The following is a 17,129-nucleotide window of genomic DNA, read 5'->3' on the forward strand; positions in this document are numbered from 1 at the left end:
CTTTGTTTCACGTTTTACTGAAGATGGCGGCCTTTGTTTCACGTTTTACTGAAGATGGCGGCCTTTGTTTCACGTTTTACTGAAGATGGCGGCCTTTGTTTCACGTTTTACTGAAGATGGCGGCTTTTGTTTCACATTTTACTGAAGATGGCGGCCTTTGTTTCACGTTTTACTGAAGATGTCGGCCTTTGTTTCAGGTTTTACTGAAGATGGCGGCCTTTGTTTCACGTTTTACTGAAGATGGCGGCCTTTTTTTCACGTTTTACTGAAGATGTCGGTCTTTGTTTCACGTTTTACTGAAGATGGTGGCCTTTGTTTCACGTTTTACTGAAGATGGCGGCCTTTGTTTCACGTTTTACTGAAGATGTCGGCCTTTGTTTCACGTTTTACTGAAGATGTCGGCCTTTGTTTCACGTTTTACTGAAGATGGCGGCCTTGGTTTCACGTTTTACTGAAGATGGCGGCCTTTGTTTCACGTTTTACTGAAGATGGCGGCCTTGGTTTCACGTTTTACTGAAGATGTCGGCCTTTGGTTCACGTTTTACTGAAGATGTCGGCCTTTGGTTCACGTTTTACTGAAGATGGCGGCCTTTGGTTCACGTTTTACTGAAGATGGCGGCCTTGGTTTCACGTTTTACTGAAGATGGCGGCCTTGGTTTCACGTTTTACTGAAGATGGCGGCCTTGGTTTCACATTTTAGTGAAAGTGACAGTTTACTTTCACATTTTACTGAAGATAACAGTTTAGTTTCACATTTTACTGAATGCTTGAAAATGTCGAAATGATGTTCATATCAGAAATCGCGAAAATATATGCCTAGAGATAACTCACATGGCATGAAAGAACTGACTGAATGAAGAATGAGCCTGTGCCACCTAGCCGTGATTGTTTATAGGATTGCGTGAGTAGGCGCCGCCATTGGCTTGATTCAGCATTGTGCCAGGAAGTCGACATATTGATGTAGACATCTGATTCATTACGTTGACCCGAATACACGAATATCGCCGCCGAGGACCTGATTAATGTCTCACCGTGCCTGGGTAGTCTTGTCCACAGGCAAACAACGAGCACTAAGTAACTAACAGTAATTATATTAGTTACCAAGTTAATGATATTATCGAATGCAGATCAACACGTACTGATAAAAAAGACCAATTCAGATCTAATTATGGAGAACCCTGACATATGATTCCTACAAGGTGACGCGAATTGACTCTTAAATCAAACTCTCTGCGTCATGTCTGATAAAACTAGACACATGTCTATGGTTCGTAGCAAAGTTAAATATTGTTTGTTACATTTAATGGTTGGTGTAGCAAATGGCCCCATGAATAGGAATTCTCTGTGCATAGATGCACCCCTTACCCGTGCCAGGATCTGCTGATCGTGGATTCGAACATCGGATGATTTTTGGTCTGTAAGCACCATATTTATAAACCTCTACGACCTGCTACACTTCAAAGTGTTGACTTTCCTCCCATACTTGGCTGGTGAGTGAGTATGGTTTCACGCCGCTTTTAGCAATATTCCAGCAATATCACGGCGGGGGACACCAGAAATGGGCTTCACACATTGTACCCATGTCGGGAATCGAACCCGGGTCTTCGGCGTGACGATCGAACGTTTTAACCACTAGGCTACCCGACCACCCCATATTTGGCTGGCATTGTATGAAGGAAATATATGGAGCCATATTTGAAACCGTGTTCACTCACCCACACCGTGTGTGTTCAAGTTTCCGTTTTGAACGTAATACGCTATGTCTTTTTTATTAATTCGACCCTAAACATTTCACGGTAAAAAAGACCTGCTTCGTTAATTTCAATAATTATTATTCCCAAAACTTTTCATTAAAACGCGTTGTTACACATACTAAATCTATATTAACGCTATTATTCCGATTATATATCGATTTGTATTTCGCTAAATTGTGCTATTTCAATGAGCCAGGTAATCGATATCATGTCATGCTTCACTTACCACGTGGCAATGCACACGTGGGACATTAACGCTTTCTAAACTACATAATTAATTTCAGAATATTAATCAAATAACTACATATGGCGCATACTGTTACACTGTGTTGGAGGAACTTGCCGTTTCACTCGCCTTCGGCTAAAAAGAAAGTTGCTGTGACAAATTGCGATTGCAGTCAACATAATTGATCTTTCATTTAGAGACAGCTGTTACAGTTGCTGTGGTTAACATACGGGTCATTGCGTAAAAGACAGACATGTCATGATTCTGGAATTTCCTTGACAAAAGAGGATGGTCGATGGAAGAGAGTGTAACGAATTGATAGCATGCTGGGGCTACAATACATGGTAATCTATTCTGACCACAATTACGTACCGTAGATACACACAATATCAAACAGATATTGCTCACAGAGGATTTATATCAAGGTGAAATGATGAACATCGTCAGCAGCCTTTGGAGTTATATCCCGGGAGTGGCGTGGATGGGTGGGCGTGGCCGCAATGATAAAGGTGAGATGTTTATTGCAGTTGTTGAAATGTACACGGGTGATGTGAGCTGGATTTCATCATCGTGAAACACGTGGAATTTATCGATTTATTGCCGAGACAGTTACAGATTTGTTTACAGAGCTGAACGAATTTGGTGTCCCGTGAGTGGTTTGCTGTTACAATATGATAACAACGCCATACATGGCCTGCTTAAATTTGACATGGATCGGATTGACGAGCGATCATGCACTGTGTGTCACTGCATGTTCATGATGTTAAACGCTATATGTGTATAAATGTATTTATTCCAAGGCCGAATGTAATCGCTGAGTGATGGTGTGTGTGTGTGCATGTGTGTGGATTGGGGAGTGTGTGTGTGTGTGTGTGTGTGGGGGGGGGGGGGGGGGGGGGGGGGGGGGGTTAGCCTATTGCTTTAAGCGTTAGCTCGGCGCGCCGAAGACCCGGATTCGGATTCGATATTTTGTGATCGCCGTGATACTGCTAGAATATTACTAAAAGTGGCGTAAATTCATACTCACTCACGTGAGTTTGAGTGCCTCCTCCACCGTCAGCTGTTGTTTTTAACATGATTATATCGATGCATCAATCATTGATTGATTGATCGATCGCGGGTGACAGCGAGGACACAGAAGCACAGAAACATACCATGACATAGAGTGCGAAGCTACACAAGCGCGACCAGCATGCATGGATTTCTTCATTTCCACTATGAAAAGTGTTCATCCCGTGGACTAGTAGATAGCGCGTGAGCCAAGTGAGCGGACGGGCTGTAGTTCGATCCCCGGTCGCGTTATACCAAAAGATGTCAGTAGTGTGTCTGAGTGGGATGTCCATGTTAAAATGCATGTGGTATGTCTGTGGACTAGCACTGTAAAACGGGCAAAGGTCCGCGCACACACACACACACACACACACACACGCACGCACACGCACGCACGCACGCACGCACGCACGCACACACATACACACACACACACGTCCACCATCCACACACAATCAGATGTTTTCCCATAAGCTTCTATAGTAACTTTATAGTAAAAAAATAATGGTCAGTTTGAAAAATTGGATGCACCAATCTCATTTAAATCAGATCTTAGTTCTCGCTACTGCTAAAGAAAGATCTGAGAGCATCCCCCATATTTATAAACGTCTACGACCTGCTACACTTCAAAGTGTTGACTTTCCTCCCATACTTGGCTAGTGAGTGAGTATGGTTTTACGCCGCTTTGGGCTATATTCCAGTAATATCAAGGTGGGGGACACCAGAAGTGGGCTTCACACATTGTATCCATGTCGGGAATCGAACTCTGATCTTCGGCGTGACGAGCGAACACTTTAACCACTAAGCTACCCCACCGCCCCGTTGCGATAAGAAGGATTATTGTAAATAGCGGCGTTTAACCAAATCATTCACCCCCAGTCCAGTCAGATAACAGCAAAGAATCAAATTTAGGTAGGTGTCATGGATGTATCGATTGTGCGCCTTTGTTTTCAGAAAACGGTAGAATTGATGGTTTTAGTTCAACTATATATCATCCTATCTCATTATTTTCAAATGTCTGGTGACAGGTTTGTGTTCAAAAAGTAATTAATCTAGTGTTCATCAGGAAAACACTTACATGAGTACATAATCGATATGTTTTATCAAATTTACGCAAAGGTTTCGAACCGATCCGAGCGTGAGACGAGGTATCACTCAGTCCGTCCACTGTGTAACACAACGCCTTTCTGTTTCCTCAGTGATATATATGAAACACGCAGTTTTCCCTGTTGCCGTTATCTAATATCAATAATCGTTTAGCTTTGTTGAAAAGTTATTTCGTTGCCATGGTGCTGAGAAAAGGGCTGGCGAGACATTCATTTATCCATTTACAACTTTTTATATTTATATAACTTAATGGAGTTGGGTTATTGACACTAACAGTAGGCCGTTGAAAGCAGTTTGTGGAGTAAATGTTAGCGGTCCGCAAAGAGATATCACCAAGTCGTTACTGTTTTCAGTTATTACAAACAGTTTTGAAATAATTATTCAACAGGTTTTGTGATAGTTGTACTATTCATGTATGTTACCGTCTTTTGAAAAATATTTTTGGTCTACGTAAAAAGTACACCTTTTAGAAACAGGCAGGTACGTAGAACATATTTCATTTTTATAGCAAAATGAAAAAAATGATATAGGGTATTCCCTAATTGCAAAATCACATACGGCATTGCGAGTTGTCAGAGAATTTGCAAGCTGGGATATATTTGGATATTGCTGCGTCAGACATCGAAAAAATACAAATCATGTGTTGTGTGCATAAGCCTAACAGAACAATTTGTCAGGCATGCGTGTCTCATACGCACATATTGCAAGTGCAAATCGTGCGTTGTGTACGTTGACCTCATTGGACAAATTGCCATGGCATGCGTGTCTTATACGCATATATTGCATGTGCAAATCGTGCGTTCTGTCCATAAGCCTAGCAGAACAATTTGTCAGGCATGCGTGTCACATACGCATATATTGCACGTGAAAATCGTGCTTTGTGTGCGTTGACCTCATTGGACAAATTGCCATGGCATTCGTGTCTTATACGCATATAGTGCATGTGCAAATCGTGCGTTCTGTCCATAAGCCTAACAGAACAATTTGTCAGGCATGCGTGTCACATACGCAAATCTTGCACGTGCAAATCGTTGTAACTATAATTCATTTTGCATGTCTTTTCCTGGCACACAATATTAAATTAAATATTCTTTTCAAAGCGCCCAATGACTTCTTCAAGCTAACATAATATCACAATGTATTTTGTTCAATATATAAATCACGTTGAAAGTCATTCAAAGTAAACTGTTGCCCATAAAATCGAAAGATTTAATTGTCCTTGTGGTGCAGTCAAACAGACCCAACATTACCAATTATGTTCGATTATTCTGATTTCTATATTTGTTGTTAATGCCATTCTTAGTAATATTCCAGCTATATGATGGTGGTCTGTAAATAATCGAGTCTTCACCAGTCAATCCAGTGATTAACATCATGTAAATGCATCATCAAGTCACCAAACCTGACCACATTAGTCGCCTCTTACGACAAGCAAAATCGCCTTTTGCGGCAAGCATGAGTTGCATAATTATGCATAAATATGGTTCACATTATCTTTACTACACTCAATTCTCTTTTAGTGAACAAATTCACAAAACTTAACAATAAATCTTCTAATAAAATTTATTTAGTCTCTTTTGTACATTTTAGAAATTAATAGCTCTAAACATTGTCTTAAAATTTCAAAATATTTGTTTTTTCATTCCAAAATAAGATTAATATTGAGTCTTAAATCATCCATTTTCCAACTCTTCAGATGCTGAATCCGAACAGCTTTCCATATTGATTTTAAAACAGTTAAGGTTTAGATTCAGGGCACTTGATGCTATTAGATCAAGAGTCGTCATCAACCAGTAACGCAAATCACAATCAAACTGTCTTGCTTCATCTGAAATACACGAAAGGATGCTTTAAGTTTTGCATTTTACGTCAGACCTGTGAAGATCCGGGTTAGAAATGGTCTTCTTAACCCATGCTTGTTTTGTTTGTTTGTTTGTTGTTTAACGACGCACTCAACACATTCCAACTCTATGACGGCGGACTGTGAATAATCGACTCTGGACCAGACATTCCAGTGATTGACATCACGAGCATCGATCTACATAATTGGGATCGATGACAAAAAGATCTTGTGATAAGAGCCAGGCTGGCTGACTTGGTTGGTGCATGTCATCCATCCCAACTGCATGGATCGATGTTCATGATGTCAATCACTGGATTGTCTGTTCCAGATTTGATTACTTACAGATTGTCGTCATATAGCTGGAATATTACTGAGTGTGACGTTAAACAACAAACAAACGTTTCACATCAAAGCGTCATCACACCAATCCTTATACAAATCATTGTATGGTTTCTATATTCATTTTCTTCACACAGTGGGAAAAGCAATGGACACAATATAACAATTTGGTTTTCAATCGAGCCATAATGCAATTGTAGAAATTTACAGATCGATATTTAAGTAAAACGAACTTGTCGTCCAGCACAATATTGATGTTTTCGGGAGGAAATTGCTTTGACTGAGAGCAGACGCCACTAGATTTGGCTAAGGTCCCTTCAAATTTAATTTCAATTCAAATCCAACTCAAAGTTAAACTCCGCGTCGAGTCGTGGCCTTGAAGCACGGTGCAAAATGGAGGCTTAGCACCCAGAGTGGTGTTCGGAAAAATAGAATGAGAAATTGTATTTAGTATAATGAAGGTTATTTGGTTTAAAAGACTTGCTTACCGAGAGACCCAAAATAACGAACCTCATATCCGGTGTAATTGATGTTAAATATTTTTTTTAATATTTAATATTTAAGAAAAATGGGAGAAAAGGGTGGGTTGACTAGTATATACCAGTCTATTGACCTACCCCTACCAATACACCTACCCCCACCCCCAACCTCACCCCAATCCCGAACCTCATCCCCACCCCATCCACATTTTGAAAAACATATATGGACCCCATTCATATGAATTAGAATATATTATAAATGTTTAAAGCGTTTGCTCGTCTCGACGAAGACCCTGTTTCGAATCCTCATATGGGTACAACTCGTGAAGCTCATTTCTCCCGTGATATTGCTGGAATACTGCTAAAAGTGCTTAAAAGCATACTCACATTATGTTTTTACGCAGCCAAAGAAATCCATCTAACTCTCTTGGTCATGTTAACATTCGACAGGGAGATCCTGCCCCTCGTCTGACGTTTGAACACTGCACAAACACCGATGTGTCGAACTTTGATGTGTCGAACTTTGATGTGTCAAACTAATGGTTATCTCGAAGTAAAAGCTTAGTTTCTGAGTATTCTTTATTCATTTAGCATTTTCGATTGTGTCGAACCTCGGATAAATCGGAGTATTTGTGAAGGTCCATTCAACTTCGACACAACGGTGTTTGACTGTATTTAAATTAAATACAGCTTGTTGTCTTTTAATTGTGACAACTGAAACAGAATTAAACGGGGCCAATAGTAACCGACAGAATCACGAACTTAGAGTATCCACAACTGTAGGAACGTGAGCTATTTCTGTGAACATGTTATTACAGCGGTTTTTGTCCCTACGGTCTAACGTTTGTCTAGACTGTCTATCATTAAATCCTGCTTGAAAATATCTTTGGAGTAAATGTATCCAGTTCTGTCTATTTGTAGGGGGCATGGGTGGCCCAGTCGTCTAGGGTGCTGCACTTCGCTGTGCAGAGTTGCGTCCCTTGGGCACGCCAGAAACCTATGATTGTGTGTTCGAATCCCGGTTAGCCCCGATTATGTTTCTAGGTTTGTCAGCAACATATCCGTGCTCGTGGGTTTCACCGAAGTGGTAAACGTCTGAGACCTGCATCACTTCGGGCTTTCCTCCCACATTAAGCTGACACGCCGTGATATAACTGGAATACTGTTAAAAGCGGCGTTAAACCTAACTCACTCACTCACTGTTTATTTGAGAAATAATATCGAAGATTCTCAAGACTTGCCGGAAATTGCAGACTTGAAAATACCACGTGTCCTTTAGCCTATCTTAAGCAGTACCATATGGGCCTCATCCCACAAAGCGATGTTAGCGCTCGTTGACGTTGACGTTGACGTTGACGACCGTAACTCCCATACTTTAACATAGCATGGCCAACACAGCTATGCTTCGTGGGCCGGGGCACTGGGAAGGTTACGCTTAAAGTAGAATAAATGTCATATATTAATCTGGTACTTGCAAAGTCCGACATGGATAAAAACAATCTTGAGATGAAAATGTCTTTTGAACATTTTTCGTTTGGCAGCCGAAATCAGACGATATATAATCAGTAATTTGAAAAAAATAATTTTGGATGTTTGGTGTATTCTTGCCGAGCTCCAGCCTATAAATATTCTAGGGCAGACAAACCAGTGGTTGATATTATGAACACCGATCCACGTGACCGGGTAACGATGACCATACAATCTTCTAGGTTATTCATCGAAATCCCCCGATCTTCTTAAAACACCAAAAGGGTACTTGGTCATATTCTGACCACGAATCATCCAGGGTTAGTGAGTGAGTGAGTGAGTGAGTGAGTGAGTGAGTTGGTTTAACGCCGATTTGAATGTATTCCCTTTTACCTCGGCGTGTTGGTTTGATGCAGGAGGAATGCAAAGTGATGCAGGTCTGAGACGCTAACCACTTTTGTGAAATCAGAGAACAGGAATATTGTGGTAACACACGTATAAACATCATCAGGGCGAAACTGGGATTCAAACCCACGTTCTTACGTGTAGATTCCTGACACCTTAAAGGGACGCAACTCTTCACAGCGAATTGCGGCGTACAGGGCCACTTTTGTTATCAGGTTGATATATGTGGGTTAGACATACGCTTAGACTCTGAAAATATGTAATTTTGATAGAAACAAAAAACCCATTAAAACTGAAAAGGAGCCCCAGTGAGATGGGAGATACAGAACCTGAATCTGAGGAAAATGTAGACTTGCTTCTTTTAGGGATTACAGAAAGGTCTGGTCAGGGGGAATAATCTGGCCCAGGGACTGTGAGACAGACTAGATGTGGGCATTTCATTTCTTTATTCTTTCGGCACGCCCTCTCTTGAAGGCTTTTGACATAATTATGTAAGCAAGTTGTCCTTGTGTACTTACCAAATATTCTCAGCCAACAACAATCACACTGCTCAGTGATCGGAAAAAACACCTTAAAGCTTAGAGCCTATTCATACTCAGTTCCTGTAAGCTCGAGTTCAGTGTCAACACTTCAGTGTGGAAACGATTTTACATATATTCAACCTCAGTCCCTTGAGGAACCTTGTTCTGAATGGATCGCCGCACGCGGCATTTCGTCTTTGAGTGCGTTTTACTGCTAGTTATCGTAAACATTTTCAACAAAAATCAAATTCTCATAAATTGCCACTCGTTCTTCTTTGATAAGACAGCCCCGTGCGTTATTGGACGCCGACTATTTGCTTTTATACGACCGCGTATCGATTCGATTCAATACGGCATTTGTACACCCCGGGCTGGGTCAGAGTGACCCAGATCGCGTTGACCGTGCACGCTGGGGTGATCTCCGTCCATTGATGCAATAAGCCAGATTCGTCTACAAGTCAGAGTGAGGATTTCATTTTCGATGAAGATTTAGAGTCAAAGGTTTATTGTTAGGCCATGTGGATATGTGTGGATATAGCGCTGTCTATATAGGACTGTGCTTTATTTCCTTCGACACCGGCGTCGGTCTTAGATATTGTCAATGTCACCATCACTACCATTAGCATCATTAGCAGCGTCATTATCAGAATCATCACGGCGCTCAGATGTTGTCAATGACACCACTATTAAAACCGTCAGCATCAGTACAGTGACTCAGATGTTCCGTGGGCGGCCTGATTACTACCATCATCATCATCATCATCACCATCATCATCATCATCATCATCATCATCATCATCTTCTTCATGAACCCCACCAGCATCATCATCGTGTCGACGGCTACAATCCTGTATACAGCAACATCTGTAGATGAGATTGTGTTTATTCGCGCACGATGATGCTACGTGTGTGATGTTTGTAATGAAGCAGGGTGGTCCATCAGTCGAGGTGTACAATATGGAGATCCAACCTGTGCATGTATCTGAACTGCACACCATTGTTTACGACTGAATGTAAAGTGTTTGCATATTTTAAACCCTGTCGCATATCTCTTACGTACATATGAAATAGACAAAAGCTTGTGCATGTATATTGCACATACGCCTCTGCTGCACCGTATCACCTTCTCAAAGACGACAGCAATAATAATAATATAATAATAATAATGATAATAATAATAATAGTAATAATAATATTAATAATAATAGAGTGTATTTGTACCGCGCTATACTCCATGTACGAACAAGATGCTGCAATTAGAGATAGTATTGTAGCTGTAGTATTTTCTTAACATAAATGTCTTTATCGGACTTTATCTGAAGTTGAGTTGAGAAGTGAGTTGATATTAACTCATCTTCCCGAGGCAAGGGAGTTAACTGACTATTAAAGTCGACGATCTAATCGATAATACAAAATTATGTTGTGATGAAACTTGTCTTACTTCGCGAAGTGGTGGACACTGGACTTTTATGTCAGTTAACTCCCTTGCCTCGGGAATATGAGTTTTACTCAATGTATTAACAATATTCCAGCATAGGTGAATGGGCTTCCCAAATTGTAAAACCACCATTACAAACGTGCCACCCCGCCACACACCTATGGAATCCTGTAAGGGATATTCTCGCGATCTTGCATTCTCGACCTTTGGAAACGACCTAAATATGCCCAAAACAGGAGAATGCGAGATCGCGAGAATATCCCTTACATGATTCCATACACACCCGTTCCTCCTCGAGGAAAACCAACTTGGGTGTTCAATGTGACGTGACGTGTTATGATATTTTTGTGGAGCTGGATACAGAACGCCTATTATTATATATTGTCCGTCCTGCTGACTGTTATGATATTGTGATATATCATATTATTGTATGTTTCATTGGTGTTCTTAACAACAAGCATCCAATTGTCAATGGAGCAATAGACATCGTATACACTCGCCATGGCGCTGCGTCATAAACACCTGTTACACAGCACGGGGATTACGTTGCGGTCGATGTTACTAATAGAAATACGTACTTTGTTAGATTAAAATTTTACTGTCGACTTTGAGTGTTTTGGCAGTGTGGTAATCAATTAATGAATGAAGTTAAATCATATACAGTAATTACACGCATTTCTATGTATTATCATGTTCATATACAATGAAAGTTGTCAATGTTTGTTTGTTTGTTGTTTTAAAGTCGCCCGCAGCAATATTCCAGTTGTATGACGGGGTCTGTAAATAATCGAGTCTGGACCAGACAATCCAGTGATTGACATCATGAGCATTGACCTACGTAACTGGAATGATGTGTATGGAATCGAAACTTTAGGTCGGTTTAGTCAGGGGTACGGATTAGTAAGGCTGTGTATAAGAGCTGGGCCACTTGCAGTGGGAGACGATTTTAATCTAAAGTTGATATATTGTCTAGTTACATTTGAATTATAGGGCACGGATGGACGAGTGGTATACAATGCTGGTGTTAAGTCCCTTAGTTGCGCCAGGATCCGCTAATCATGAGTTCGAATTCCAGATTCGTTAACTGAATACACGTGTTCGTGGTACACAGTGGGTGGTCATACCACAAGTCGACTCTGCGACTTTTGTAAACGACATCAACCCCAACTCACCCCCACTCACTCATGTTTGGGGGCGGTCGGGTAGCCTAGTGGTAAGAGCGTTCGATCGTCACGCCGAAGACCCGGGTTCGATTCCCGACATGGGTACAATGTGTGAAGCCCATTTCTGGTGTCCCCCGCCGTGATATTGCTGGAATATTGCTAAAAGTGGCGTAAAACCATACTCACTCACTTACTCGCTCACTCATGTTTGAATTGGATTAATAGGAAACAAAGCGTATGGATGGGCATCATCTGAATAAAGTATGGTTGTTTTTTAAGACGTAAAACTGATTCATTTTTGCCCGCCGCGACAGCCACATTGAAAAGCCATTTATTCAAGAAATAAACGAAGAGCGGAGGTTGTTTATCGTACAATAAAACACGACAGGGAGAATAAACCATGAGGGACGCAGCATCAAGTGGTTTATTCTCCCTTCCGTGTTTTATTGTACGATAAACAACGACCAGGAGTCTTTTATTTCTTATACAATATTTTGTACAGCCTCTTTAAGGATGTTAATAAAATGGACAAACTATAAAAATATTTACCAGTATTTAGATAATGATGACTACCTGAATACAATCCGACCTCGGCAATGTCGGACAAGTCCATTTTATGAAAAGGGCGGTTAAATTTAGGCTTTCCCGCATATTCTCACAATTTTTACGTGGATTATCTGCACCTTTTCTCTCAATACCGGTTGTCCTATCTCTCCCACTTTTGGATGCAATCTTTCGGCTTTTGCGTTTATCTACGTTGCCCAGCTACATCTATGGGGAACAACTCACTTGACTCATCCCTCTTAAAAATAATGTCCAATTTACGACGTTATCAAGTTGCGAACGCATGTTCGAATCTCCAGAAAAGCCGTCATGATAGAACAATGTTTTATCGTTGAAAGAACCAGGCTTCGTTCTTCATTGTTCTTTGTGAATTATGGCGTAGCTATCTGATAGGGACACACTCAGCTCAGCGATTTGTGTTTAAAATGTAATGACATTTGGTTTATTTCTTAATCATAGTTTGTTAAAAAAAAATAGATATTTGTCTTTGTCTGTATTTATGCAGAAAATATGTGAATATCAATTCTGACAGCGATTTTGTTAGGCGGCTGTCTTTGATGCAATGTGTGCGTGAACGTGGACATCTGGACAAGAGCGATTAGTGTTCCAATAGATCTGTGTGCACAGCTGGCCAAACTCACACTCAAGGCTTGTAACGGCAACAGCCGTACCGTTAGACACTATATCTTGTATTATTAGGATTAACTGAAGAGAAAGCGGGTCTGGTTACCACAAACTGGGGTTGATAGCGTGAACACATACAGTTCGGGTCGTGTTACACAAACTGGGGGTTGATAGCGTGAACACATGCGTATACAGTTCGGGTCTGGTTACCACAAACTGGGGGTTGATAGCGTGAACACATACTCCCGCTATCGGAGACTAGTTAACATAAACTGGTGGTTAGCAAGCACACGTACCCACACGCTCAATCAATCGGTGACGGATAAGAGCAGAGCTTTCAAGTGTTCACGGACTAATAAAGAATGGTCAACTCGGATTCCTGAAGACCATCGAATACTAGCGGAATATCGATATTTGACCATAGTTCTGATACCATTAAGCTTCATCGTCATAAACAATAACTGGAGGATCTCCCCTGAGTGTCTTTTGATAGCAAACATATTGTCTAGAGTCAATATAACGTCATAAAAGTAAGAGGCTTCGCTAGAACATTTATAACTTTTATCGACGAGTGATTATATATCTCATATCAAAAGATACGAGGGTGAGATCCTATTTATTATCCAACATTTAAACCAAGTTTTTGTTTATGAGAAATAAACGGTTTAGGACATCACGTTTGCGGAGTAATACATCATGGAAGCAAATGAGTTAAACATTGACATAAAGTTTAATGCGCACACTAAATAGTTCTAAAAGAATATTACAACAGTTGATGTATTTCTAGGTCAAACTAAACTGCAATAGTTCAGTGAAATTTCAAAAACTGTAAACTTCAAACGAATCATAACATTAATGCGATTAAATCTAGCCCCCAGTAGGTAACCATATGTTTGTTCAGCAACCAATCACAAGCAAAGAGCAAGGCAGCCAATCAAAACTTAGTATAAATATATCTTTGAGATATGCAGAAATATTTTACTTAACAACGTTTCACTGAATCATGTATGCTCTGCAACGAACGACGAATCTTAGGACCCATCATCCTTAAAACGAATGCGTTACGTACATCATACGAAACAGATTGTTTGGATAAAAAAGTCTTTCTTTAAAAAAACTTTTTTTTAACTTGACAAGATATGTAAACATGTTACTGTATTTTATCATTGACTTAAAGGAGTTGCTAGTTACTCAAGAGTTGTGCCCTCTCATCGAAGACAACTGATGAGTCCACTTGCTACAAATTTAAGAATGATAAACTGCCTGTTCGACGTATACAAATTTATTTCGTTCACATTTAAGTGAATTTCAGTAAATGTTACCTATTTAGGAGGTAATGTTACACATTTATCAAGTTTATATTCGTTTTTAACCCCAAATATAATAAAATATGTTCGCACCTTGCATATTCGCACTGGGTAGCACCGTAATAACGGTCTACTTTTGCTGCCTCTAGCATTCACTCACTTTCTGGGGGCACTGGGGGCCCTGTCATCGAAGGGAAAGCAATTTGCTGTGCAGAGTTTCGTCCCTTGGGGACACCAGAAACTCATGATTGTGTTTTCGACTCCCGGTTCGCCCCGATTTTGTTTCTAGGTTTGTCAGCACCTATGCGCGTGGATTTCACCAATATGATGAACGTCTGAGGCCTGCATCTTCGTGCTTTCCTCCTACGTCAAACTGACACGCCGCGATATAACTGGAATACTGTTAAAGCGGCGTTAAACCAAATTCACTCCCTCACTTTCTGACAGTTGTGTAAATACGAATTGTCTGAAATCTGCTGATTTATTTTATATTAATTTCGAGGCATCCATTTTCGTTTTATTCATGACATTTAAGAAATAGTTAGCCAGGTGACTCTCTCGCTTTGCAGAGTTACTTCCCTTAGTCGTAGCAGAATCCTATGATCGTTGGTTAGAATCACACATTCGCCGTGATTCCGTTTCTGTCTTTGTCAACACCATATACCCGTTCTTGTGTGTTTTACCAAGAAGGTAGACATGACTTGCTGACGCGTTGTTATATGACTGAAGTACTGTACAAGGCAGCGTGAAACCCAACTCACTCACTCACTCACTCTGTAACTCACTCCTATCAGATCCTAAGCCCTTGGAACTGATCACTTGTCTAGATTAGCGTGAGTAGTCAAGCGGCTAAATGCTTCCTCTCGATCAATAGAACCATTGTTGCTAAATCACACAAGTCTGATCTCGTTACGGATATCAACAATAAATCCCTTATAAGGTACTCGATACATTCAGCGGAACTCACAGTTGTATTAACGCCAGTAAATATTAAATACATGGCGGGACACGAGACCACCTGTCAACGCCGTGTTATTTACTGTGGGGAAATGCTAATTTTACGCTGCTGTTGACATGCGAAATCTGATATCGACATGAAATGTAGGGTGTCATTGACTTTGTTGACATGGCTTCTGCAATCATAACACCTGAATGTCTTCTGTCGTGGGTGTATTTGCTAGTCACGTCTTACGCTTGTTATTAATGATTGTACTTTTGTTTAGGCCACACAATAATATGTTCTTGTTTATCATCACCGAGCAACTCTGATTTTTTAAAAAAGATTTCACGAAAAGAAATTCTGTCCCGGTTATTTTCCATTCTTAAGTTGCATTTTGCAATGTAACCGGTTCTTACTTCCAGCAAATGTGTTTATGGGTGGTAATTTTGCAAATCATGAAAGGCTTCGGTGTTTTAAAGGAATGGGTTTTTTAAATTTTGATACAATTGTGAATTCTTGTTTGTTTGTTTGTTGTTTAATGCCGCACTCAGCAATATTCCAGCTATATGACGGTGACAAAGTAGACACAATTTATGGATAACAACTTCATTAAAAACTGAGAAGGCGCCACTTCGGTATAGATCCTTATACCGTTGTCAAGCATGACTGTCCTAGCTTTGTCATCCGTCAACTTCTAAGTAATGCCTATCAAACAAGTTATATGATGGCGGTCTGTAAATAATCGAGTCTGGACCAGACAATCCAGTGACTGACATCATGAGCATCGATCCATGCAATAGGGATCGATGATATGTGTCAACCAAGTCAGCGAGCCTGACCCCCCGATCCCGTTAGTCGCCTTATTCGGCAAGCATGGGTTGCTGAAGACCTATTTCGTTTTGTTTTTGGAATATCTTGGTGTTCTGAGAATAGACACGTGGTTGCCATTAAAGCGCAGTTATAGCGGTAAACAAGTTCCTAATAAAGTTTGTAATCCAAGGACGCGTTAATCTCAATAAATGACCCAAAGTATTAACATCATCCCCACTGCTTCGTGTCATGGCAATGCACATCTGTAATGATTCATGCTTGATATCCAAAAACTACATGTACCAACGTGAATCTATCTCTCGTCCATACGATCCTCATTCGTAACCATTCGCGTCATTCCGGGACAAACCAAAAGGCAATTCGTGCCCCTCCGTCGCCATGTTATTAACTTGGTTCTGTCTACGCTAAAAAGGGCAAAGCGAAAGAGACAGCCAACTTGCAGCCTGGTTCCCTGGGTATGCTGCGCTGGCGCTAAACTGAACGCCAGCGCAGCATACACACGGAACCAGGCTGGCCAACTTGGTGTACCACATCTGTCTTTGCTTTGTAAGTTTACATTGACAGTTTCGTTATATTAACACGGTTTATCAAAATCGTTATTTTTCAGATAAAATCTATACCTTATAAGTTAAAACAAAACATAGTGAGGGATTCTTTGACCAAAGTACATTCTGACCTGTTAGTTCGTGTCTTCTCACATCACATTGGTCGATAGGGGGACGGAAAGGGGCGAATGGCGACCCCTATATCCATTCGTGACCAACTCGTATTGTTCCGGGACAAGCCGAATAGCGACTCGTGCCCCTCTCGTGGCCATTTTTGCGACCGGGTTTCGTCTTAGCGCAAACGGGCATACCTAAAACAATTGTCAACTCGTTGCGCAATGGTTCACACATTTCCCCCATATATTATATATATTTAAGATGCAATTTAAAGCACATCGGCACGTGCGGAATTATACAGTTTGAGTGAACACATTTAACTGTGTCTTTGGTATATTTTTAGATGCAAGACATATGTAAAATCAAAAATTATTTCTGAGGGATTCTTTGACGAAGATCTTGAAATCAT

General features: G+C 40.6%; 1 protein-coding gene across 2 annotated transcripts in view; it reads left to right on the forward strand.

The window, feature by feature from the left end:
• The window catches only part of LOC139473034 (Golgi-associated plant pathogenesis-related protein 1-like), a 67,224-nt gene that overhangs the window by 20,993 nt on the left and 29,102 nt on the right, over nucleotides 1–17,129 (forward strand). Inside the window, exon 1 of one of the 2 annotated variants that reach the window (XM_071255548.1) lies at nucleotides 2,277–2,489. The exons of the other annotated variant lie outside the window; for it this stretch is intronic. Within the exon in view, the coding sequence (XP_071111649.1) occupies nucleotides 2,411–2,489 (79 nt within the window). The 5' untranslated portion in view covers nucleotides 2,277–2,410. Of the gene's footprint in view, nucleotides 1–2,276; nucleotides 2,490–17,129 lie in introns of those variants that run through there. 2 annotated transcript variants of the gene reach the window in all.

The sequence above is a fragment of the Haliotis cracherodii genome, unplaced genomic scaffold (assembly GCF_022045235.1).
Source record: "Haliotis cracherodii isolate W230 unplaced genomic scaffold, xgHalCrac1.p SCAF_26, whole genome shotgun sequence".
In the NCBI taxonomy this organism is placed as follows: domain Eukaryota; kingdom Metazoa; phylum Mollusca; class Gastropoda; order Lepetellida; family Haliotidae; genus Haliotis; species Haliotis cracherodii.